Here is a 25182-nt window from a genome sequence, read left to right as displayed (position 1 = left end):
ACAAGTTTCGGGAAAATTATTATTTTTTTTTTACACAAAGTTGTCACTAAATATTTTTCTCACAGATGCCATGGGTATACAGTGCCTTGTGAAAGTATTCAGCCCCCTTGAACTTTGCGACCTTTTGCCACATTTCAGGCTTCAAAGATATAAAACTGTAATTTTTGTGAAGAATCAACAAGCGGGACACAATCATGAAATGGAACAAAATTTATTGGATATTTCAATCTTTTTTAACAAAAAAAACTGAAAAATTGGGCGTGGAAAATTATTCAGCCCCCTTAAGTTAATACTTTGTAGCGCCACCTTTAGCTGCGATTACAGCTGTAAGTCGCTTGGGGTATGTCTCTATCAGTTTTGCACATTGAGAGACTGAAATTTTTGCCCGTTCCTCCTTGCAAAACAGCTCAAGCTCAGTGAGGTTGGATGGAGAGCGTTTGTGAACAGCGGTTTTCAGTTCTTTCCCCAGATTCTCAAATGGATTCAGGTCTGGACTTTGACTTGGCCATTCTAACACCTGGATATGTTTATTTCTGAACCATTCCATTGTAGATTTTGCTTTATGTTTTGGATCATTGTCTTGTTGGAAGACAAATCTCTGTGCCAGTCTCAGGTCTTTTGCAGGCTCCATCAGGTTTTCTTCCAGAATGGTCCTGTATTTGGCTCCATCCATCTTCCCATCAATTTTAACCATCTTCCCTGTCCCTGCTGAAGAAAAGCAGGCCCAAACCATGATGCTGCCACCACCATGTTTGACAGTGGGGATGGTGTGTTCAGGGTGATGAGCTGTGTTGCTTTTACGCCAAACATAACGTTTTGCATTGTTGCCAAAAAGTTAGATTTTGGTTTCATCTGACCAGAGCACCTTCTTCCACATGTTTCGCGTGTCTCCCAGGTGGCTTGTGGCAAACTTTAAATGACACTTTATGGATATCTTTAAGAAATGGCTTTCTTCTTGCCACTCTTCCATAAAGGCCAGATTTGTGCAGTATACAAGTGATTGCTGTCCTATGGACAGAGTCTCCCATCTCAGCTGTAGATCTCCGCAGTTCATCCCGAGTGATCATGGGCCTCTTGGCTGCATCTCTGATCAGTCTTCTCCTTGTATGAGCTGAAAGTTTAGAGGGACGGCCAGGTCTTCGTAGATTTGCAGTGGTCTGATACTCCTCCCATTTCAATATTATCGCTTGCACAGTGCTCCTTGGGATGTTTAAAGCTTGGGAAATCTTTTTGTATCCAAATCTGGCTTTAAACTTCTCCACAACAGTATCTCGGACCTGCCTGGTGTGTTCCTTGTTCTTCAGGATGCTCTCTGCGCTTTAAACGGACATCTGAGACTATCACAGTGCAGGTGCATTTATACGGAGACTTGATTACACACAGGTGGATTCTATTCATCATCATTAGTCATTTAGGTCAACATTGGATCATTCAGAGATCCTCACTGAACTTCTGGAGAGAGTTTGCTGCACTGAAAGTAAAGGGGCTAAATAATTTTGCAAGCCCAATTTTTCAGTTTTTAATTTAACAAAGTTTGAAATAGCCGATAATGTGACTGATCGACGTGCTCTGCGACCCATAGTGATCTGTGACTGACCGTGCTCTGTGACTGATAACGATCGTGGACTGACCAACCGTGCTCTGTGACTGATAGAGATCTGTGACCGACTGACCGTGCTTTGTGACCGTCAGCGACTGACAGACTGCTCTGCGACTGACAGACTGCTCTGCGACTGACAGACTGCTCTGCGACCGACCATGCTCTGCGACTGACCGACGGTGATCTGCGACTGACCGACGGTGATCTGCGACTGGTGAGTATCCTTGCGACTGGTGAGTGTCCTTGCGACTGGTGAGTATCTGCGACTGGTGAGTATCTTTGCGACTGGTGAGTATCTTGCAACTGGTGAGTGAGTATCTTTGCGACTGGTGAGTATCTTAGTGACTGGTGAGTATCTTGCGACTGGTGAGTACCTTGCGACTGGAGAGGATCTTTGCGACTGGAGAGGATCCTGCGACTGGTGAGTGTCCTTGTGACTGGTAAGTATCTTTGCGACTGGTGAGTATCTTTGCGACTGGTGAGTATCTGTGCGACTGGTTAGTATATTAGCGACTGGTGAGTACCCCAGGTTTAGTACCAGGGGAATTAGAGGTAGTGTAGGTAATAACAGGTCGTTAACATTATCCCCATAGAGTAGTGGGTAATGTCCGACAGGATTGGGGATGCCACTCAGTGCACTTCTTGCACCATGTATGAGTTCCTTGATGAACCAATCAAGGGCGAATACTGCTGTGCAAGATGTGAGCGACTTGTTGCTCTGGAAGACCAGATCCTGGATCTAGAGAACACAGTGGCAAGACTGCGTTGCATCAACAACCTGGAAAGGAGCTTGGACATTACCCATCAGACGCTGGCAGGGGCCAGCATAGAGGAGGGAGGAATAGAGGAGACGCAAGCAGCAGAGGTACGCAGCTGGGTGACCGTTAGGAAGGTTAGTGGGAAGAGCTTCAGGGAGGCCAGCCCTGAGTTGGTACACCCTAACAAATTTGCCGAGTTGCAGGTTGAGAGGGATATCAACTCAGGGGTGGCAGAGCTGGAGCAGGCACCCTCCCCCAGCTGCCAGGGGAGGGGCGGCTCCAGGAAGAAGGGGGGTCGTGACTCAGGAAAGGTTAGACAGGTTGTGGTAGTTGGGGACTCAATTATCAAGAGGACAGAGAGGGCAATCTGTAAAAAAGATCTCGGTAGCCGAACAGTATGTTGTTTACCGGGCGCCCGCGTTCAGCACATCGCAGATCTGGCAGACAGATTATTGTGCGAGGCTGGGGATGACCCAGCGGTAATGGTGCATGTGGGCACTACTGACAAAGCAAAAGGAAGGTGGAGGATCCTAAAGAACGATTTCAGGGATTTAGGTAATAGATTGAGGAATAGGACCTCCAAGGTGGTTTTCTCTGAAATACTGCCTGTACCTCGAGCCACACAAGAGAGGCAGAAGGAGATTAAGGAACTTAACAAGTGGCTGAGGAATTGGTGTAGGAAGGAGGGGTTTGGGTTCCTGGAAAACTGGGCTGACTTCTCAGTCAGCTACCGGCTCTTTAGTAAGGATGGGCTGCACCTTAATGGGGACGGTACAGCTCTTTTGGGGAGAAAGATGGCCACCAAGTTGGAGGGGCTTTTAAACTAGGAGACGGGGGGGAGGGCTCAGAAGTAGAGTCAGTCAGGAGGGAACAAAGGACAGAAGGTAGCATTAGCGACAGTAGGGACATAACGTCAATAGGTAGGTCTGTGCGGGAAAACCTCAGACCAAACAGGAATAAACATAACCACCAATCACGTTTAACTTCCGTAAAACTAAGAGGGGTATATGCGAATGCCAGGAGCCTAGCTAATAAAATGGATGAGTTGGAAATGTTAGTACATGAGGAGGACATAGACCTTGTGGGAATAACGGAGACTTGGTTCTACCCCTCACATGACTGACTGGCAAATATCCAAGGGTATTCGGTGTACCAGGAGGACAGGGTAGGAAAAAGAGGGGGAGGGGTATGTCTCTACATCAAGAACAATGTAAGGGTGATAGAGAGGAGTGACATTACGGAAGGGATGAGTATGGAGTTATAATCCGTGTGCGTAGAACTCCATAGGGAAGGAGAAAAGGGAAAAGTAATTGTGGGGGTTTGCTATAGGCCACCAAAACAAGGGGAGGAGGTAGAGCTAGAATTTTTAGCACTATTGGGTAAAGTGGCAAAACTAGGATCAGTCATCCTATTGGGGGACTTCAATTATCCCGACATTGACTGGGTAGAGGGGACTACACACTCACATAAGGCCCGTCTATTCACAGAAACCTTACAGGATAATTACATGTCACAGTTGGTGGACTCTCCGACTAGGGAAAACACAGTCCTGGATCTATTGATCACTAATGACCCAGACCTAATCTCGGAGGTAGGAGTCCAGGACTACCTGGGCTCTAGTGATCACAGGATGATCACATTTAGCGTAAATAACAATATAGCAAGGCAAGTGGGGAACATAAGAACCCTAAACTTCAGAAGGGCAAACTTTCCAAAATTGTACTCATTTATGTAAAGGGTAAACTGGGACCAAACCTTGGGATCACTGACCACAGAGGAAAAATGGGAATGCTTTAGGAACATATTAAGCAAATACATCTTGCAGTGCATTCCTATGGGAAATAAATTTAGAAGAGACAAAGACAAACCTGCCTGGCTAAACCGTAGCGTTAAAAAACGTATTAGGGGAAAAAAATTGGCCTTCAGGAAATATAAATCAGAGGGCACAGTATCGGCTTTCGACCAATACAAGGAGGCAAATAAGAAAAGTAAACACGAAATCAAGATGGCTAAAATAAACTTTGAGAGACAAATAGCGGAGGATAGTAAAAAAAACCCAAAGAAATTCTTTAAATATATCAACAGCAAAAAAACTAGGGCAGAGCATATTGCACACATAATTAACGATGATGGGAGGATGGTTACAGAGGACACTGAAAAAGCAACCGTGCTGAATGCTTTTTTCTCGTCAGTATTTACACAGGAAATGGAGGTGTACACTGACCATGACTGTATGGTTAGTAGTAATACACAGGACTTGCCACTATGGCTTACAGAGGGTGAAATCAGGGAAAGGCTGGATAAACTTAACACAAACAAATCACCAGGCCCAGATGGCGTACATCCGAGAGTACTCAAGGAACAGTGGTCTAGATATAACTCAAGGTTATATCTAGACCACTGTTCCTTGATCTTTGCTGACAGTATTAGGACAGGAGATGTACCAGGGGAGTGGAGGAAAGCAAACCTGATTCCGATATTCAAAAAGGGTCAGAGGCATATAGCGGGAAATTATAGGCCTGTCAGTTTGACATCAATAGTATGTAAACTTCTGGAGGGGATGATAAGGGACTATATCGTAGAGTTTGCTAAAAACAACAGCATCATCAGCAGTAACCAGCACATTTTTACAAATGGGCGTTCCTGTCAAACCAATCTCTTAACATTCTACGAGGAGGTGAGCTGTGAGCTAGATAGGGGCAGACCAGTGGATGTGGTGTACTTAGATTTTGCTAAGGCGTTTGATACAGTTCCCCATAAGTGCTTAATTTATAAAAGAAGGTCTGCAGGTATCGACAGCAGGGTTTGCTCTTGGATACGGAACTGGCTAAAAGGGCGTGTCCAAAGGGTGGTAATAAACAGCGCATACTCAGACTGGTCTGAGGTAGTAAGCGGGGTCCCCCAAGGCTCAGTCCTGGGACCAACCTTGTTCAATTTATTCATAAACAGCATTGAGGACGGGATCAGTAGTTCGATATCAGTTTTTGCAGATGACACAAAATTGGCCAGGGCAACAACTGCACAGCATGAAGCAGATATCCTACAGGATGACCTGGACAAAATAACGGAGAGTGGGCAACGACTTGGCAAATGAGGTTTAACGTGGAGAAGTGTAAGGTTTTGCACTTGGGGACTAGAAACATAAAAGCACAGTACATATTAGGAGGGGAACCCTTGGGGGAATCAAAAATGGAGAAAGATCTGGGAGTCTTGGTTGATGATAGACTAGGCAATAGCATGCAATGTCAAGCGGCAGCTGCCAAAGCCAGCAGAATATTAGCATGCATAAAGAAAGGGATGTATTCCAGAGATAAGTCTATAATCCTTCCGCTTTATAAAACTCTGGTCCGACCGCATCTGGAGTATTCTGTCCAGTTCTGGTCGCCAGTCCTCAGGAGGGATGTGTTGGAGCTGGAGAGAGTCCAGAGAAGGGCAACTAAACTAATTAGGGGATTGGAGGACCTTAATTATGAAGAGCGTCTGCAATCGCTTGATTTATTCTCCCTGGAGAAGAGACGCCTGAGGGGGGACATGATAGCAATTTTTAAATATCTCAATGGGGATCTCAGCTTAGAAAAAAGCTGTTCAGTCGAAGGGATTGCATGAGGACTCGAGGGCATACAATGCGATTAGAGAAGCGTTTTAACCTCAGGCAACGTGGGGGGTTCTTTACTGTTAGGGCTACAAGATTGTGGAATTCTCTACCACAAGAGGTGGTTTCTGCGGGTAGTATGGTGGCTTTCAAAAGACTATTAGACATACATCTTGGGGATCAGAACATTCAGGGCTATGTGAGATGATTACAGCCACACACACCTACACAGGTTGAACTGGATGGACTGTTGTCTTTATTCAACCTCACCTACTATGTAACTATGTAATTACAATGGTACCTGAAATGTAAAAAATGGTTACCATTTAAAAACAGTAACAATAAAGTACAGTATAAGTAGAAAGAGTAGAAGAGAAAAATAGCTCAAACGACAACTATTTTTGGCTTTTTAATTTTTTTTTGAATTTTTGTAACTTTTTTTTTTCTTCAACTGTAAAACGTTCCAGCTTAGGGTCTCTCAAAATGACGATAGCCATCGAACATCTTTCGAGACCCTGTGTAAATGTGCCCTAGACTGTGCCATGCTGTACCCTATGCTAAAACTCCATTAGTGTGGTAGCGTTCGAAACATTCCCTGATGCAGAGACCAGGTTGGCCAGGACAGGTGGGACAATAATGACGGGTGTCATGCCTAAATCCACACTTCCTACAGACACAACATCTTCTTTGGAGGTGTGTTTGGGTAGGGGTACTCGGGATGGCATACGGAAAATGCCTCTCATGCAGACGGCTCACTGCACCTGGTAGGGGAAGTTGGGCAGGAGCATCTCCTGGATACAGGTAGGCACTGATGATCTCAACTTGGAATTGAAGGAAGGATCCACTTCGTCCTGACGCTTTGTATGGCACAAAAATGTTCAGCAAAGCCAATTGGAATAAATAAACAGACACTTTTTTGTACAAGCGTCTGGCTATACAGGCAACTAAGTACGGCAACAAGAGCTGGTTGTTGAGGTTAACCCCTCATTTATTAAGGTTGTAGTCATGGACACAGAGGTGATAAAAAATATATATTACTAAATATAGAGTTGCGCGCAACCAAATTCCACTAAATATTAAAGTGTATACGTGAATTAAATATAATAAATTTGCAAATAAAGGTGCAAATATGTGACTTATGCTGAGTATGTGATCCACAGTAAGGGTATATATTAATATATAAATTAAATTGAGATATAATCGACAATCAAAATACAAACCCAATTGCAAAAAAGTTGGGACACTGTACTAATTGTGAGTAAAAAAGGAATGGACTAATTTACAAATCTTGTAAACTTATATTTTATTCACAATATAATATAGATAACATATCAAATGTTGAAAGTGAGACATTGTGAAATGTCATGCCAAATATTGGCTCATTTTGGATTTCATGAGAGCTATACATTCCAAAAAAGTTGGGACAGGTAGCAATAAGAGGCCGAAAAAGTTAAATGTACATAAAAGGAACAGCTGGGAGGACCAATTTGCAACTTATTAGGTCAATTGGCAACATGATTGGGTATAAAAAGAGCCTCTCAGAAGTCAAGATGGGCAGAGGATCACCAATTCCCCAAATGCTGTGGCGAAAAATAGTTGAGCAATATCAGAAAGAAGTTTCTCAGAAAAACTGCAAAAAGTTTGAAGTTATCATCTACAATGCATAATATCATCCAAAGATTCAGAGAATCTGGAACAATCTCTGTGCGTAAGGGTCAAGGCTGGAAAACCATACTGGATGCCCGTGATCTTGGGGCCCTTAGAAGGCACTGCATCACATACAGGAATGCTACTGTAACAGAAATCACAACATGGGCTCAGGAATACTTCCAGAAAACATTGTTGGTGAACAAAATCCGCCGTACCATTCGCGATTGCCGGCTAAAACTCTATAGGCCAAATAAGAAGCTATGTCTAAACATGATCCAGAAGCGCAGGCGTTTTCTCTGGGCCAAGGCTCATTTAAAATGGACTGTGGCAAAGCAGAAAACTGTTCTGTGGTCAAACGAATCAAAATTTAAAGTTCTTTTTGGAAAACTGGGACGCCATGTCATCCGGACTAAAGAGGACAAGGACGGGGGGGCGGAGCCAACGGCCGGCATGTGAGGACGTACAGGGGGAGAGCTCCGTCTACGTGCCTGTGATCCTGCTGTTATCCTGTGCACAAACTTGGCTTCAGTTGCTGCTGGCTGCTCGGGAGGGCTCCCTGGAATCGAAGGGGTGACTCCTATGATGGTGAAGTACGGGAAGGTGCCTCCAGCGACCCCGGGGGACAGGCTGGCTCGGTTCGCATGGGGAGCTCAAGATGGCGCCGGCCATCGGGCGGGGGAGGCGCCGATGGCGCGGGACGATGCGCACCCTGGCAGGGATGTCTGGGATGATCCGGTGGCTCCTATACCCGCTCCTATGCCTCCTAGGAAGGGAGGGAAGCAGAGGGGGCGATCGCTGGACAGACATGTGGAGTCGGTGAGTGCAAGGCTGCCGGGTTCCCCCCCCTCGGCCCCCGGGGAACCATCCTTGTCCCAGATCATGGAGGCCATACAGTTCTGCAGGTCCTCCCTTACTGAACAAATTGATGGCCTCAAGGTTGAATTCTCATTTCTCAAACATGATGTGGCAAAGGTGAGGGACAGGACTCATGCTGCAGAGAGGAGGCTTACTGATGTGGAAGCTGTACTGAGACCTATGGAGACAACGGTGCAGGTCTCTAAACAGAATATATCTGATCATACATTGAAACTGGCTGACATGGAGGATCGCATGCGCTGCAATAATCTCAGATTTGTGGGTTTTCCTGAGGGTGCGGAAGCTGGGAAGCCGGAGGACTTTCTGGAGGGATGGTTGAAAGCGAACATGGATTCCGCTACTTTTACCAGAATGTTTGCCATTGAGAGGGCCCATAGGATACCTGCCAGGGCTCCCCCGAGGGGGGCTATCCCTCGCTCTTTGATTGCGAAGCTGCTACACTTCCGGGACAGAGAGAACATTCTGAGGGTGGCACGCACTGGCCCTCCGTTGGAGTATAATGGCTACCGCATTTCCATTTATCCTGACTTTTCGGCGACTACGCAGAAGCAGCGTGCTAGCTATCAGCCGGTGAAGAGGCGCCTTAGGGAGCTCAACTTGGGGTACAGCATGCTATACCCGGCTAAGCTGCGGGTGCTGGATGGGGGCAAGGCCCATTTCTTCAACAACCCTATGGAGGCGTCTGAGTGGCTGGATGCGAGGGGATCCTGAAGGAGTTTTTTGTTTTTTTGGTCTGGAGGCTGATTGGGACTGAAGCTTGTCAACTGGAGTTTGTGCACCTACATGTGGAACTGTTTTTTTTTGCAGGCGGACAGACGGACTCTTTTTGGTTGGTTCGATTTTTGCTGCTCCCCTTCCCCTTTTTTTTTTGGGGGGGTTTGTGTTGTTGGTTTTTTTTGGTCGGGGAAATTTTTTTTTTCTTCTTTTCCTGGCCATTCCCTTTGCCGCCCCTGGTCTCCCTGTAGTTTTTTTTTTGCAGGGGGGGAGGGGACCGGCTGTGTTTTTTGTTTTTTTCGGAGACTGAGAGACTGCCTATGTTGGGTTACTAGGTCTTTGGGACTGGAGTTGGGGTGTATGGTCCTCTTTTAGGAGAGGGACTCTGCCTGTTTGTACTGTTGGGTGTTACGGGATGAGGCACTTGGCGGGTTGGGGCTGGGTGCAGGGGGGGGGGGTGGGAGGGGTGTTGGGACGGGTTTTTGTTTTGTTTTTTTCATTTCAGGTGACCGGGGAGGCTTTACTGTGGCCAGGACTTGTGGGGGGGCATATGATTGCTGTGATGCTGTGTTGGGGGGTTCTCTGGGGCTCGGGGGTGGGGTTCCTGGAGCTTTTGCTTGGAGGTAGGGCCCTGGATGGGGTCAGGGGCGGGAGCCTTCTGCTTGCGGTACATTCAGATGATGGCTGAGCGTCTGAAATTGGTGTCCTGGAATGTCCGGGGCTTGAACTCTAAGTTCAAACGTTCGTTGATTTTTGATTATCTGAAAACGCATAAGCCTCATTTGATTCTGTTGCAGGAGACTCATTTGCAGGGCTCCAGGATCCTCTCCCTAAAAAGGGCACATATTGCTCAGGGGTATCACTCTACTTATTCTTCCTATGCTAGGGGGTCTCCATTTTAGTTACAAAAGCATTGCCCATAACGGTGCACACTGTTAAAACGGATGTGTTTGGGAGATATGTCATTCTGGTCTTTAAGGTTTGCCTGAGGGTGCTAACTATTGTGAATGTGTATCTGCCTCCTCCATTCTCCCTGGCTCTCCTTGACGAGATATTTCAAGCAGCTATGGAGGTGGCGGAGGGTCTGGTGTTTTTTATGGGGGATTTCAATGCTGTCTCGAATCCTGAACCAGACAGACTGAGAGCTGTGGCTGGTTCTCCGGCCCCCCTTGCGGGGTGGTTGACCACTTATGGCTTTCGGGATGTGTGGAGATATGCGCACCCGTTGGCTAGAGAGTACTCGTGCTACTCGGAGACGCATAAATCGTTGTCTCGGGTGGACACGGTACTTGCTGAAGAGGCGGGGTTGGGCCTGGTGGACTCGGTGGAATATTTACCTAGAGTTCACTCGGATCATTCCCCCCTGGCCCTCACTCTTCGGGTGGGATTTCGGGATGGGGTTCGTCAGTGGAGGATGGAGGCCAGTTGGTTGCAGGAGGAATACATAAAAATAGCCTGTTCCAAAGCCATAGCTGCCTATTGGGGGGAGAATGGGGGGTATGGGGAGGTCCCGCTTCAATGGGAGGCGTTTAAGGCTACTTTGCGGGGGGTTTACATGACTGAATTAAAAAGTTTTAAACGTCAGCTGGCCTCTACGAGGGTGGAGAAGGAGTTGGAAGTTTCCGGGGCGGAAGAGCACTATGTGGATGCTCCAGACCCAGCTGGGTTGCTTAGGTGGAGACAGGCGACTAGGGACTTACAACTGTTCCTGACTGACCAGACGACTAGGACGATGTTGGCCCAGAGGAGGAGGGTATTTGAGTTTGGGGACAAGAATGGGCGATTGTTGGCTTTCCTGGCCCGCTCGGATCGGGTTCCGGTGCATGTGGGGTGTGTTCTGGGGGAAAAGGGACGGGAGGTGACGGATCCTGCTGGTATCCTCCGGGAGTTTGCCAAATATTATGAGGACTTGTACAAGTCCTGCTCGATTAGGGATCAGTCGGAGCTGGATGATTATCTGCAGGGTGTTGAGTTCCCGCAGTTGTCGGAGGAGGACAGGGGCTTTTTGGATAGGGGGTTTTCGGTGGGGGAGATTGAGAAGGCAGTTGCGTCCTTCTCCCCCAGGAAATCCCCCGGCTTGGACGGTCTGCCGTCGGAATGGTATCACACCTTCCGGGATGTCTTGTCTCCCCGTTTGCTGTCTCTGTATAACTCTGCGAGGGAGGGTGGGGTTCTTCCCCCTTCTATGAGGGAAGCGCTGGTGGTCCTTATTCCGAAACCCGGGAAGGATCTCCGGGAATGTGGGGCGTACAGACCGATCTCGCTGATTAATGTAGACACCAAAATTTTGGCAAAGGTCCTGGCTTTAAGGTTACAGACGGTTATCCTGAAATTGATTAAGGCGGATCAGACGGGGTTTATGCCGGGGCGGTGTGCGCAAATGAATGTGCGGAGGCTTTTTGTTAACCTTCAGGCAAAACACGACGTGGTTGGGGAGAGGGTTGTGGCTTCTCTGGATACACAAAAGGCCTTCGACTCCGTCGAATGGCAATATCTTTTTAGGGTGTTGGAGGCGTACGGTTTTGGCCCTATCTTTCGGTCGTGGGTGCGGTTACTGTACACAGAGCCTACGGTGAGGGTTAGGGTGAATGGGCAGATCTCTGAACCTTTCCGGATGCATAGGGGGACCAGACAGGGGTGCCCTTTGTCACCCCTGCTGTTCGCCCTGGCTATGGAACCTTTGGCTATGAGGTTGAGGGAGAGTATGGTCTTTCGTGGCTTGCGGGTGGGTCACATGGAAGAGCGCGTTTCTCTATATGCGGACGACATGCTCTTGTATTTGCAGGATCCGGGGCCTTCTTTGAATTATGCCATCCGAGTGATTCGGGAGTTCGGGGAGTTCTCGGGCTTTTGTATCAATTGGACCAAATCTTCCTTGTTTCCCTTGGACGAGGGGGTTGTGGCTCCGGCTGGGTGCCCCATCCCTTTGACCGATTCGTTTACGTACTTGGGGATTGTGTTTCAGCTCCCGATCTCCAGGTTTCTGGAGAATAATCTTGTTCCGATAGTGAAGGCTTTTAGGGATAGAGTGGAGCGGTGGCGGTCGCTCCCCCTCTCGCTGCTGGGCAGAGTTAACATTTTTAAAATGATATTTTTGCCCAAATTTTTGTATGTACTCTCTAATGCCCCGGTCTATGTTCCTAGAGGGGTGTTCCGGAGGATAGATGCTATTCTTACTACTCTGCTTTGGGGTAATAAACCTTCTAGAGTGGCCTTGTCGGTGCTCAAATGCCCGGTGGCGAGAGGGGGACTGGCGGTGCCGGATCTGCGTTCTTATTATTTTGCTTCGCAGTTGGTTTTCCTGCATTGGAGATATTTTCCGCAGGTGCCTAACGCAGCGGTTGAGGTGGAGGCGGCCCTGGCCTCCTCCTTTGAATCGCTGATTAATGTCCTATATCGGGGAGGGGCTCCTGGGCGGGACCTGGGGTCGGTGATGCGTTTGCCGGGGAAAATCTTTCGGCTTTGTGCCGCGCGGATCGGGGACGATTCTTTGGTGACTTCGCCGAATAGCCCTTTGTGGTTTAATCCGGCGCTGAAGGAGTTTGTCCGTATGCAAGATGGGGGTAGTTGGGCTAGATATGGTCTGAAGTACCTACATCAGCTGTTCTATCAGGGTAGGTTGGTGTCCTTCGCACAGCTGAGGGAGACCTTTGGGATCCCCGGGACGTGGCGCTTCAGGTACTTACAACTTCAGCACGCGGTGCGGGTGCAGTTTGGGGGGGGGGTTGTGGTTTTGACTAACCCCTCGCTCGAAGCTCTGTTAATGGATCCGGAGCCGATGAAACGGATTTCCAGATACTACGGGGCGCTGTGTCCTGGGGGTTCTGGGGCAGTGGATAGGGCCAGGGCTAGGTGGGTGACCTTTATTCCTGACTTGACAGATGAGCAGTGGGAGGAGGTATTGGAGAATTATTTGGGCACGGTTATTTCTTCGACCGATAAGATGATACAGCTGAGATATCTACACCAGACCTACTATACTCCGGTACGTCTGTTCTCTATGCGTAAGAGGGATACTGATTTGTGCCACAAGTGTTCGGGAGATCGAGGCTCCTTTCTGCATATGGTCTGGGACTGCCCTAAGGTGCGACCACTATGGTCTCAGGTTACGAAATTTATTGCGGATAGCTTTGGTCTCCCGAATATTTGTTCTCCCCTGGTGTGTTTACTGGGGGTCGTGGAGGTGGAGGGTCTAGATATGGCCACCAAGCTGTTTCTCCGCATTCTTTTTTTCTGCGTTAGGAAATTGATCGCCAGGAGTTGGATCTATACTGCGGAGCTGACTCTTGGGATGTGGATACGGGTGGTGAATGCCGACATTGTACTGTACAGGATGACTTATGAGGCTAGGGGGTCACCTAAGAAGTTTAGGAAGGTGTGGTACCGATGGGTGGACTCGGAGGCTACTTTAGTGGACACGCAGGTTAATGGTTAGGATGGGTCTGGAGCGATATGGGGGGCGGATTGAGGCTTAGATCATTCCCCTGATGTGTGACTGTTGAGTGATTGATGTGCTCTGCCACGGACCTGGTGGTTTGGTATGGGGGGTTTCTCTGGGTTGTCACCTGTGGGGGGTTTGTTCAGATGGCTACCTCGCCTGCTCCTCCTAAGGGAGTGTGGGTGGGGAGGCCTGGTTCTTGGTTCTGGGCTGAGGGGTGGGGGGTTCGGGGATGTTGTTTTCCTTTAAAAATGCAAAACTTGGGGTCCTACTGGGCGCATGGTTAGTGCGAGCTGATCGGCGGCTGTCTGAGGGGTTTTGCCTTTTTTTACTATATACCATATGTGTTATGGAACATTTTTTGTTTCTGGATGTTTACCCCTTGGAGGCTGTTGTGCTATGCTGGTTATGTAATGTTTCTGTTGCACTGTGTGCCTAGGTTGGACTTCAATAAAAATCTTTTTAAAAAAAAAAAAAAAGAGGACAAGGACAACCTAAGTTGTTATCAGTGCTCAGTTCAGAAGCCTGCATCTCTGATGGTATGGGGTTGCATGAGTGCATGGGGCATGGGCAGCTTACACATTTGGAAAGGCTCCATCAATGCTGAAAGGTATATCCAAGTTCTAGAACATATGCTCCCTCCAGACGTAGTCTCTTTCAGGGAAAACCTTGCATTTTCCAACATGACAATGCCAGACCACATACTGCATCAATTACAACATTATGCCTGTGTAGAAGAAGGATCCGGGTACTGAAATGGCCAGCCTGTAGTCCATATCTTTCACCCAAAGAAAACATTTGACGCATTATAAAAAGGAAGATGTCACAAAGAAGACCTAAGACAGCTGAGCAACTAGAAACCTGTATTAGACAAGAATGGGACAACATTCCTATTCCTAAACTTGAGCAACTTGTTTCCTCAGTCCCCAGACATTTGCAGACTGTTATAAAAAGAAGAGGGGATGCCACACAGTGGTAAGCATGGCCTTGTCCCAACTTTTTTGAGATGTGTTGATGCTATGAAATCTAAAATCAACTTATTTTTCCCTTAAAAGGATACATTTTCTCAGATTAAACATTTGATATGTAGTCTATGTTGTATTCTGAATATAATATTGAAATTTGAACCTTCCACATCATTGCATTCTTTTTTTATTCACAATTCGTACAGTACCGGTGATTGTGGATTAATAATAACAACACAAAGGGAACCAGTTCTCGATGTGGATCTCCAATACCTCCACCAGAAAAACAAACAAAAAGGACACCCGGTGCACACTAAAGGCTTACCAGATGTAGCAGACCCCTTGGTTATAGGGGGTCAATTCAGGCAGGAAATCACAGACCATCGGTAACCAGGCTTTTCCTGGCAATTCCCATACACCTCCAGATCGACCTCCTTATCGCCAATGATGAATTCTCAAACACCATATCCAGGAGAAACAATAAGGACTATCATGGTGAAGAATGTATTAGGAACCCAAAATGTATTCAGAATCAGATGCACTTACATTTAGAAGACTTGTATCAGGCATAACAAATGCAAAGCCGCAGCCTCAGAGTGAAAGCGCCGCTTCCGCGTTCCACCTGCGCTTCACCGGGACCCGGAAGTAACGAGATAGTGTGATTGCAGTCCAGACGTCCCGACGCGTTTCGTCAGCGTGTGACTGACGTCATCAGGGGCCTATACTATTAATGGAGGTGTTTAGTGTGTGTGTGTTACTGGTAATCAAAGGGTTAAATTATAATTCTAACTATGCGGCGGGGATCTGCGCTGTCCTGGACTGACGCTAACTAGCGTTAACGCTAACTAAGGTCACTGGTGATACTAATAGTGATCAGAAAAAAACTATACACTATAAAAGTGACACTGTGACAGGGCAATGAAGGGTGATCAGGGGATTAAATCTTTGTCGGGGGGGGGGAGGTGGCAGGTACCCTAAACCTATTTGGGAAAGAAATCCAACTGTCACCAAAAGCTAAATGAAGTCACAAGGCACACTATTACAGAAATCAGCAAAACCGCTATATACTGTATATAGTGTGCACTGTGACAGGGGGTGTAGGGGTTAACTAGGTGGAGATTAGGGGGTTAGATTATATTTCTAACTATGCGGCAGGGATCTGCGCTGTCCTAGACTGACGCTAACTAATGTCACCTGTAATACTAATATAGTGATCAGAAAAAGGATCTGTACACTATAAAAGTGACACTGTGACAGGGCAATGAAGGGGTTAACTGGGGGTTAAGTCTTTATTGGGGGGGATGGCCGATATCTTAAACCTGGAAGATGGATGGAGCCAAAATACAGGACCATTCTGAAAGAAAACCTGATGGAGTCTGCAAAAGACCTGAGACTGGGACAGGGATTTGTCTTCCAACAAGACAATGATCCAAAACATAAAGCAAAATCTACAATGGAATGGTTCAGAAATAAACATACCCAGGTGTTAGAATGGCCAAGTCAAAGTCCAGACCTGAATCCAATCGAGAATCTGTGGAAAGAACTGAAAACTGCTGTTCACAAAAGCTCTCCATCCAACCTCACTGAGCTCAAGCTGTTTTGCAAGGAGGAATGGTAAAAAATTTCAGTCTCTCGATGTGCAAAAATGATAGAGACATACCCCAAGCGACTTACAGCTGCAATCGCAGCAAAAGGTGGCGCTACAAAGTATTAACTTAAGGGGGCTGAATAATTTTGCACGCCCAATTTTTCAGTTTTTTATTTGTTAAAAAAGTTTGAAATATCCAATAAATTTCGTTCCACTTCATGATTGTGTCCCACTTGTTGATTCTTCACAAAAAAATTACAGTTTTATATCTTTATGTTTGAAGGCTGAAATGTGGCAAAAGGTCGCAAAGTTCAAGGGGGCCGAATACTTTTGCAAGGCACTGTATGTTGCAGTTTAGTGTGGTCAATACCTTAGCTGAGAGTCTAGAGGTGCAGCTTTTTTCCAAACCAAATAAACCGTATTCGACCTACAGACTTATACACAAAATATGGGAGAAAGCTAAGAAACAGGTTACACAAGGTACAGTAGTATTTAGGATAAATTAGCCAAGCTACAGCATGCGGCTAGGTGGTGAGGGTATGGGTTGATGCATGACAAACATATCATGACTAATGGTCATTTTATCTCCTTTGCACAACTGCAGTCTAGATATGGCATTCCATCTAATCGTTTTTTTTATTATTTACAAATAAAACATGAGGTGAATGCTCTTCGGTCTCCCGGGGGCCTATGAGAGGTCACTGACCTGATCTTTGGAATTAGATAGCAGTCCCATTCTACAAAGGGCTTTATCCCCAACTAGTATGCTATTGTTGTGTTGTGTTTTATTAGGATTAGTGTGGACATGTTTTTGGGTGCATTTTAATTGCCATTACAGTGGGTACGGAAAGTATTCAGACCCCCTTAAATGTTTCACTCTTTGTTATATTGCAGCCATTTGCTAAAATCATTTAAGTTCATTCTTCTTCCTCATGAATGTACACATAAAATTGTTGACATTGTTGCAGATTTATTAAAAAAGAAAAACTGAAATATCACATGGTCCTAAGTATTCAGACCCTTTGCTCAGTATTTAGTAGAAGCCCCCTTTTGATCGAATACAGGCAGGAGTCTTTTTGGGAAAGATGCAACAAGTCTTTCACACCTGGATTTGGGGATCCTCTGCCATTCCTCCTTGCAGATCCTCTCCAGTTCTGTCAGGTTGGATGGTAAACGTTGGTGGACAGCCATTTTTAGGTCTCTCCAGAGATGCTCAATTGGGTTTAAGTCAGGGCTCTGGCTGGGCCATTCAAGAACAGTCACGGAGTTGTTATGAAGCCACTCCTTTGTTATTTTAGCTGTGTGCTTAGGGTCATTGTCTTGTTGGAAGGTAAACCTTCGGCCCAGTCTGAGGTCCAGAGCACTCTGGAGAAGGTTTTTGTCCAGGATATCCCTGTACTTGGCCGCATTCATCTTTTCCCTCGATTGCAACCAGTCGTCCTGTCCCTGCAGCTGAAAAACACCCCCACATCATGATGCTGCCACCACCATGCTTCACTGTTGGGACTGTATTGGACAGGTGATGAGCGGTGCCTGGTTTTCTCCACACATACCGCTTAGAATTAAGGCCAAAAAGTTCTATTTTGGTCTCATCAGACCAGAGAATCTTATTTCTCACCATCTTGGAGTCCTTCAGGTGTTTTTTTTTAGCAAACTCCATGCGGGCTTTCATGTGTCTTACACTGAGGAGAGGCTTCCGTCGGGCCACTCTGCCATAAAGCCCCGACTGGTGGAGGGCTGCAGTGATGGTTGACTTTCTACAACTTTCTCCCATCTCCTGACTGCATCTCTGGAGCTCAGCCACAGTGATCTTTGGGTTCTTCTTTACCTCTCTCACCAAGGCTCTTCTCCCCCGATAGCTCAGTTTGGCCGGACGGCCAGCTCTAGGAAGGGTTCTGGTCGTCCCAAACGTCTTCCATTTGAGGATTATGGAGGCCACTGTGCTCTTAGGAACCTTAAGTGCAGCAGAAATCTTTTTGTAACCTTGGCCAGATCTGTGCCTTGCCACAATTCTGTCTCTGAGCTCTTCAGGCAGTTCCTTTGACCTCATGATTCTCATTTGCTCTGACATGCATTGTGATCTGGAAGGTCTTCTATAGACAGGTGTGTGGCTTTCCTAATCAAGTCCAATCAGTATAATCAAACACAGCTGGACTCAAATGAAGGTGTAGAACCATCTCAAGGATGATCAGAAGAAATGGAAAGCAAAGTTAAATATATGAGTGTCACAGCAAAGGGTCTGAATACTTAGGACCATGTGATATTTCAGTTTTTCTTTTTTAATAAATCTGCAACAATGTCAACAATTCTGTGTTTTTCTGTCAGTATGGGGTGCTATGTGTACATTCATGAGGAAGAAGAATGAACTTAAATGATTTTAGCAAATGGCTGCAATATAACAAAGAGTGAAAAATTTAAGGGGGTCTGAATACTTTCCGTACCCACTGTATGTCTCCCAGTGTCAGTTTACTGGTATTCGATATGTACAGCAAATATGGCTTTACCCAGTACTGAGGAAAGACTGTTAGTTGTGGAAACCTTCCATTAAATGGAGACTTGCCTGATCTCCCAGCCTGCAGGTGCTCTGAGCGGCCAACGCGAATGCCGGTCCGGATCTATGGCAGTGTGATGCGAGGTCCGCCGCACAAATGTATATAGCCGGGGCACCAGTATTCACTGACGAAGATATGTTTGTGATGGTGAATTATTATTGTGTAGAGAAGTATCTGCCCTTTAGCTGGAATAATGACTGGTAGATTTCTGTTATCCGCGTGATTGAAATACTGCTGCTATTTCCTTTGCAGATATAGTCTCATTTACTGGAACAGTAGCATAATCACCATCAAATATGTTTTTTTTTTAATCTATATTATATAGGATTCACGTTAGGTTATGATGGGAGTGCATGTGTATGTATAAGCGCTACTGTGTTCATGAGCATACACGCTAGTTCCATTGTATAGTGTTTGACGGGCATTTTACTACACATGGGTCCCATTGTTAGCAATAGTGGACGTTTCCTCGTGCAGCCAATGGCAGGAAACCTATGCACACAGCTCAGCTCATTCTTGGATATACACTCCCCTTTCTAATAAACTTTTGAATGTATACATGTGTTTCATTGGTTGTGTTGTTTAGTCGTCACCTCCCACTGTAAACAATTGTTTCCGGATTATAAACAAGAGCCCTGTGTTGGAGCAGGATCTTTGGCAACGACCAGGACACAGCTTGTGCCTGTTTTACTCTTTTTGCCTCCGAGCGCGCCGGGATTTCTTTATACAAAAGCGCTGCATATAGTACTTGCAGTACAAGGGATTAATGGCGATTGGCGCATATTAATATCCATAAATGTGCTTTAAAGCGCAGTGAAGTTCTTCGCACTCCGTAGTTTTATTAGAAGCAAATTTCTATGCGCCAGGTCCAATAATTTCCACCACACAATGCTCTTGGGGGTATATTTGGAGAAATTCCCTAGTTTGTCATGTGAGAGGTGGGAGAGGGACATAAGCAATATCCTGAGAGGCCAATTTGAGGAGGCTCTGGAGGCAATGCAGGGTGCTCTCTAAACGTCTCACAGAGACTGTCACAACTCTAAATTCTATTAAGAGTCCACCATACCCCACTCAGTCTACATTACATGGGCATACGCCCTGACCCCATATGCGTTGATGTAGCAGGAATGTTGGGGGACTTAAAACACTTGCTTTGAAGGTGTCCGAAGCGCTTTTGCTACTGGAATGCTGTGGTTACTACAGTTAACTCCGCATTTCAGATCTCTAAAGACATGGATCCTAAACACTGTATACTAGGCTTGCTTGATGCTGTAATACCAGATAGGTATGTTTAACCACTTGCCGTTTGCTCACGTTGAGCCTACTGCGGCAAGGTGGTTCGTTATCGTCTAACGACGTAGACCTATGTCGTCAGACACTCCCCTTTCTCGGCGGCACGCGCGCGCCGCCGGAGGCTCGCTCCCGCTGTATTCAGTCACAGCGGGAGTCGGGCCAGGGGAGGAGCAGTGGCGATCGCCGCTGCTCTTCCCCGATCGTCGGGGAATCGAGTGTGGAGATCTCTGAAGTGACAGGCAGGGTCAGATCGCAGGGTTCAGCATAGTTGAACCCTCGATCTGTCCTTGTGTCACACAGTCACCTCCCCCCCCCACACGTTAGTAAGCACCAGGCATACATTAACCCCTCCCTCTCCAATAAAATTAACCCCTTCCCTGCCAGTGTCATTTTTACAGTAACAGTGCATATATATAGCACTGATTACTGCAGTAATGTCACTGGTACCCCCAAAAGTGTCAGTCAAGGGTCCGATCTGTCCGCCGCAATGTCGCAGTCCCACAAAAAAAATCGCAGATCGCCGCCATTACGCGTTAAAAAAAAAAAACACACCAAAAATGACAGAAATCTTTCCCTTTGTTAGTAAACGCAATAACTTTTGCGCAAACCAATCAAAATACGCTTATTGTGATAAAACAAATTGCCCAAAAATTAAAAAAAAATTTGATTTTTACATTTTTGGGGGGGGGGGGGGGGGGGGAATTTCATACAAAAAAATTTGAAAAATATTGTTATTTTTTCAAAATAAACGCTCTTTTTTTGTTTATAGCGCAAAAAGTAAAAATCGCACAGGTGATCAAATACCACCAAAAGAAAGCTCTGTTTGTGGGAAAAAAGACGTAAATTTAGTTTGGGTACAGCGTCGCACGACCGCGCAATTGTCCGTTAAAGTTGCACAGTGCCGAATCGCAAAAAGTGGCCCAGACGTAAGACAGCAAAAACCTCTAGTGGTAAAGTGGTTAAAGAAGCATGCAAGCTCATTTTACTTCATTGGACTTTCAGTATTTCACCTTTGCCTCAAATGTGGCTTGCACAGATGGGCACCACATTGAGGTTAAAAAACTTGATATATTAGTATAGGGGCAGCTTTTCTTAAATTTGAGAAGGTATGGGGTAGTTGGTTGAATTCTCCTGGTTTGGCCCCAGCTGATTTAGTAATGGACAGGTCATTGTTGTGAAATACAGTATCTCACAATAGTGAGTACTACCCTTACATTTTTGTAAATACTTTATTATATCTTTTCATGTGACAACAGGGAAGAAATTACACTTTGCTACAATGTAAAGTAGTGAGTGTTCAGCTTGTATAACAGTGTATATTTGCTGTCCTCTCAAAATACCTCAACACAGCCATTAATGTCTAAACCGCTGGCAACAAAAGTAAGTACACCCCTAAGTGAAAATGTCCAAATGTGGACCAAAGTGTCGATATTTTGTGTGGCCACCATTATTTTCCAGCACTGCCTTAACCCTCTTGGGCATGGAGTTCACCAGTGCTTCACAGGTTGCAACTGGAGTCCTCTTCCACTCCTCCATGACGACATCACAGAGCTGGTGGATGTTCTAGATCTTGCGCTCCTCCACCTTCCGTTTGAGGATGGCCCACAGATGCCCAATAGGGTTTAGGTCTAGAGACATGCTTGTCCAGTCCATCAGCTTTACCCTAAACTTCTTTAGCAAGGCAGTGGTCTTCTTGGAGGTGTGTTTGGGGTAGTTATGTTGGAATACTGCCCTGTGGCCTTGTCTCCGAAGGGAGGGGATCATGCTGTGCTTCAGTACGTCACAGTACATGTTGACATTCATGGTTCCTCCCCCTCAATGAACTGTAGCTTCCCAGTTCTGGCAGCACTCAAGCAGCCCCAGACCATAACACGCCCACCACCATGCAAGACAATACTTGTCTTTGTACTCCTCACCTGGTTGCCGTCACACACACTTGACACCATCTGAACAAAATAAGTTTATCTTGGTCTCGGCCACTGTGCTGCAGCTCAGTTTCAGGGTCTTGACACTCTTCTTATAGCCTAGGCCATCTTTAGGTAGAGCAACAAAACTTTTTTTTACAGATCCTCAGAGTTCTTTGCCATGAGGTGCCATGTTGAACTTCCAGTGACCAGTATGAGAGAGTGAGATTGATAACACCAAATTTAACACACCTGCTCCCCCGTTCACACCTGAAGAAATGACCTTGTAACACTAATGAGTCACATGACACCGGGGAGGGAAAATGGCTAATTTTGTACTCACTTTTGTTGCCAGTGGTTTAGACATTAATGGCTGTATTTTGAGTTATTTTGCGGGGACAGCAAATTTACACCGTTATACAAGCTGTACACACTACTTTACACTGTAGCAAAGTGTAATTTCTTCAGTGTGGTCACATGAAAATATATACATTATCTCCCAAAAGTGAGTACACCCCTCACATTTTTGTAAATATTTTATTATATCAAAAAAAGGACATATATAATTTAGCTGGTAATGTTATGGCTGAAATTTGCATGCCTTTGCTTTCCAAATGTTTAATGCTTGTCTACCGGCTTTATAATGGTGGCCCTAGTGTCGCAGTTGTGCATGGCCCTAGATATGGCTCTAGAGGGCACTTAAAGCATTCCTGTGAAATGAACTACAATACTGGTATGCTGAATTGATATCTGATGTGAACTACATGTCTGGTTGTACACATTTGTGACATCTCAAAAAACCTTTATCGGATTTAAAAAAAAAAAAAAGAAAAAGAATTGGTAAGCTGCAATATAATAATTGTTTGCTTTTGGGTTTAATCCTACTTTCCGCACCCTTTCCGTCCACTGTGCCTTTTTTTTTTTTAACCGAGGCAGACTTATCAATACTTCAGTGGTGGACTATAAAACACAGCAGAGGAACACACATTCAAGCAAAACATGGCAGAAATAATAGGAGGCATTAATATTCTTGCATGAGAAGACATCATATAAAACTATTTATTCATAAATATTTTCCAAAATGAAAATAGGTTACGAAAAATATTTTAAACCAGCTTTCCATACCATTAATTCATCCGGTACAGATAAGTGTATCGAAGATGAAAGGTATAAGTGATCGGGGTGGGGAGAGAGGGGGAAAAAAAAACACTTTAATTCTTGATGCACTTTGTTATCAAAACAAAAAGATCCAGTATCTGGCAAAGGACAAAATGATAGAACTCAAATCATTTTGTTTTAAGTGGAAGGGGTGCAAATGCCAGCCAGTGGGAACCCCGCAGGGTAAGAGACCAGATCTTCCCACCAGCAGAAACAACCACGAGGGAAGAAAAGCTTTTTCCTCTTCTTACAAAGACTTTTATATGCACTTTGTTCATTTTTTTCCCCATTATAAACTAATTACATTAAAAAATTGACGCTGCCATTCATTGTCCTTTTAGCCTATTGAAGAGTAAACAGGATGTTATAGGATGCTGGCTGTATCATGTTTTTTATCCTCTCTCATCGCCACACACAATCTTACTCCATTTATTGGATTTTTGTAACTGCATGCACTTAAGTGTTTGTCCAGATTTTCTCTCCTCTCAACTCTTGATGGTAATGAGACTGAAGAGATGTCTTCGGCCCCTCCCCTCTTTATTCCCAATTTTGCGGTTTGCCTCTGTGAAACCAGAAGGCTAGGTGTAATGGAGACAAGGTCACTGTAAATCCCGGTCTTCCAGATAACGGTACTCAAACGTGAAACCTTCCTTCTTCCGTTGGCCCCATTTTTCATAATCAAAGTAGATGTATGTCCCCTGTAGAGATAAAAACACAGTGAAACTCAAAATATTATGAAATGATTACACTACAATCACAGATTATTTCCAAGTACTCTGCAGTAGGTGGGGTACCTATTAGGTCCCTTTCACATGGGCTTTCCGATCCGGTCCGCCTGTCAGTTTTTCAGGCGGACCTGATAATATGCTCCATGCAGCCCTATGGAGCAGCAGGTGTCAGCGGAGACATCTCCACTGACACCCGCTGCTATCCGAACCTGTCCATGAAATACAGATGGATAGAAACCCTATTTTCCATCCATCTGGAGGATCGGATTAGATAAGATCAGATGAAAACGGCCAGGCGATCCATTTTCATCCGATCTCCCATAGAGAACAAGGCTCTGACAGCTCCGTCTCTGTAAAGTAAGTGGAGAAGGAGCTGTCATCTGTCTGCTCAACGGAGCAAAACTGAGTAAGTCGGGCGCACCGTCCTTGTGAAGGGGCATTAGGCATATTTATATACACTGCTCAAAAAAATTAAAGGCACACATCAAGTCAAGTATTTATCTGGTCAGTTATGTAGCAGAGGGAGTTGTTAATCAGTTTCAACTGCTTTGGTGTTCATGAAATTACCAACAGGTGCACTAGATAGGTTGTCGCCCATGAGACAACCTCCAAAACAGGAGTGATTTTACAATGAATGGCCACTGACATTTTTTTTCCCCCTACCCATCTTTTCTGACTGTTTTTGCTAGTTTGGCATTTAGCTAAGGTCAGTGTTACTACTGGTAGCATGAGGCGATACCTGGACCCTACAGAGGTTGCGCAGGCAGTCCAACTCCTCCAGGATGACACATCAATACGTGCCATTGCCAGAAGGTTTGCGGCGTCTCCCAGCAGTCTCAAGAGCATCGAGGAGATTCCAGGAGACAGGAAGTTACTCTAGGAGAGCTGGACAGGGCCAAATAAAGTCCTTAACCCATCAGCAGAACCAGTATCTGCCCCTTTGTGCAAGGAGGAACAGGATGAGCACTGCCATAGCAAAATGACCTCCAGCAGGCTATTGATGTGAATAGGTCTATCCAAACAATGAGAAACAAACTTCATATAGGGTGGCCTGAGGGCCCGACATCCTCTAGTGGGTCCTGTGCTCACAGCCCGGCACCGTGGATCTTGATTGGCATTTGCCATTGAACATTGAACACCAGAATAGGCAGATCCGCCACTGGCACCCTGTGCTTTTCACAGATGAGAGCAGGTTCATCCTGAGCACGTGACAGACCTGAAAGGGTCTGGAGAAGCCATGGAGAATGTTATGTTGCCTGTAACATTGTTCAGCATGACCGGTTTTGGTGGTGGGTTAAGGATGGTCTGGGGAGGATTGCCATGGAGGGACACACAGACCTCTACAGGCTAGACAATAGCACCCTGA

General features: G+C 45.8%; 1 protein-coding gene across 2 annotated transcripts in view; it reads right to left on the bottom strand.

Moving 5' to 3' along the window:
• Positions 1-23496: 23496 nt before the first annotated feature.
• CNOT3 (CCR4-NOT transcription complex subunit 3) overlaps positions 23497-25182 on the bottom strand; it is an 894807-nt gene continuing 893121 nt past the window's right edge. For both annotated transcript variants that reach the window (XM_082273841.1, XM_082273842.1), the window contains exon 18: positions 23497-23786. In XM_082273841.1, coding sequence (XP_082129967.1) covers positions 23688-23786 — 99 coding nt within the window. In that variant the 3' untranslated portion in view covers positions 23497-23687. The remainder of the gene's footprint in view (positions 23787-25182) is intronic.

The sequence above is a fragment of the Pelophylax lessonae genome (assembly GCF_965119305.1).
Source record: "Pelophylax lessonae genome assembly, chromosome: 12".
In the NCBI taxonomy this organism is placed as follows: Eukaryota; Metazoa; Chordata; class Amphibia; order Anura; family Ranidae; genus Pelophylax; species Pelophylax lessonae.
The sequence above is the reverse complement of the archived record's forward strand: the minus strand, read 5'-3'. Positions and strand labels throughout refer to the sequence as shown.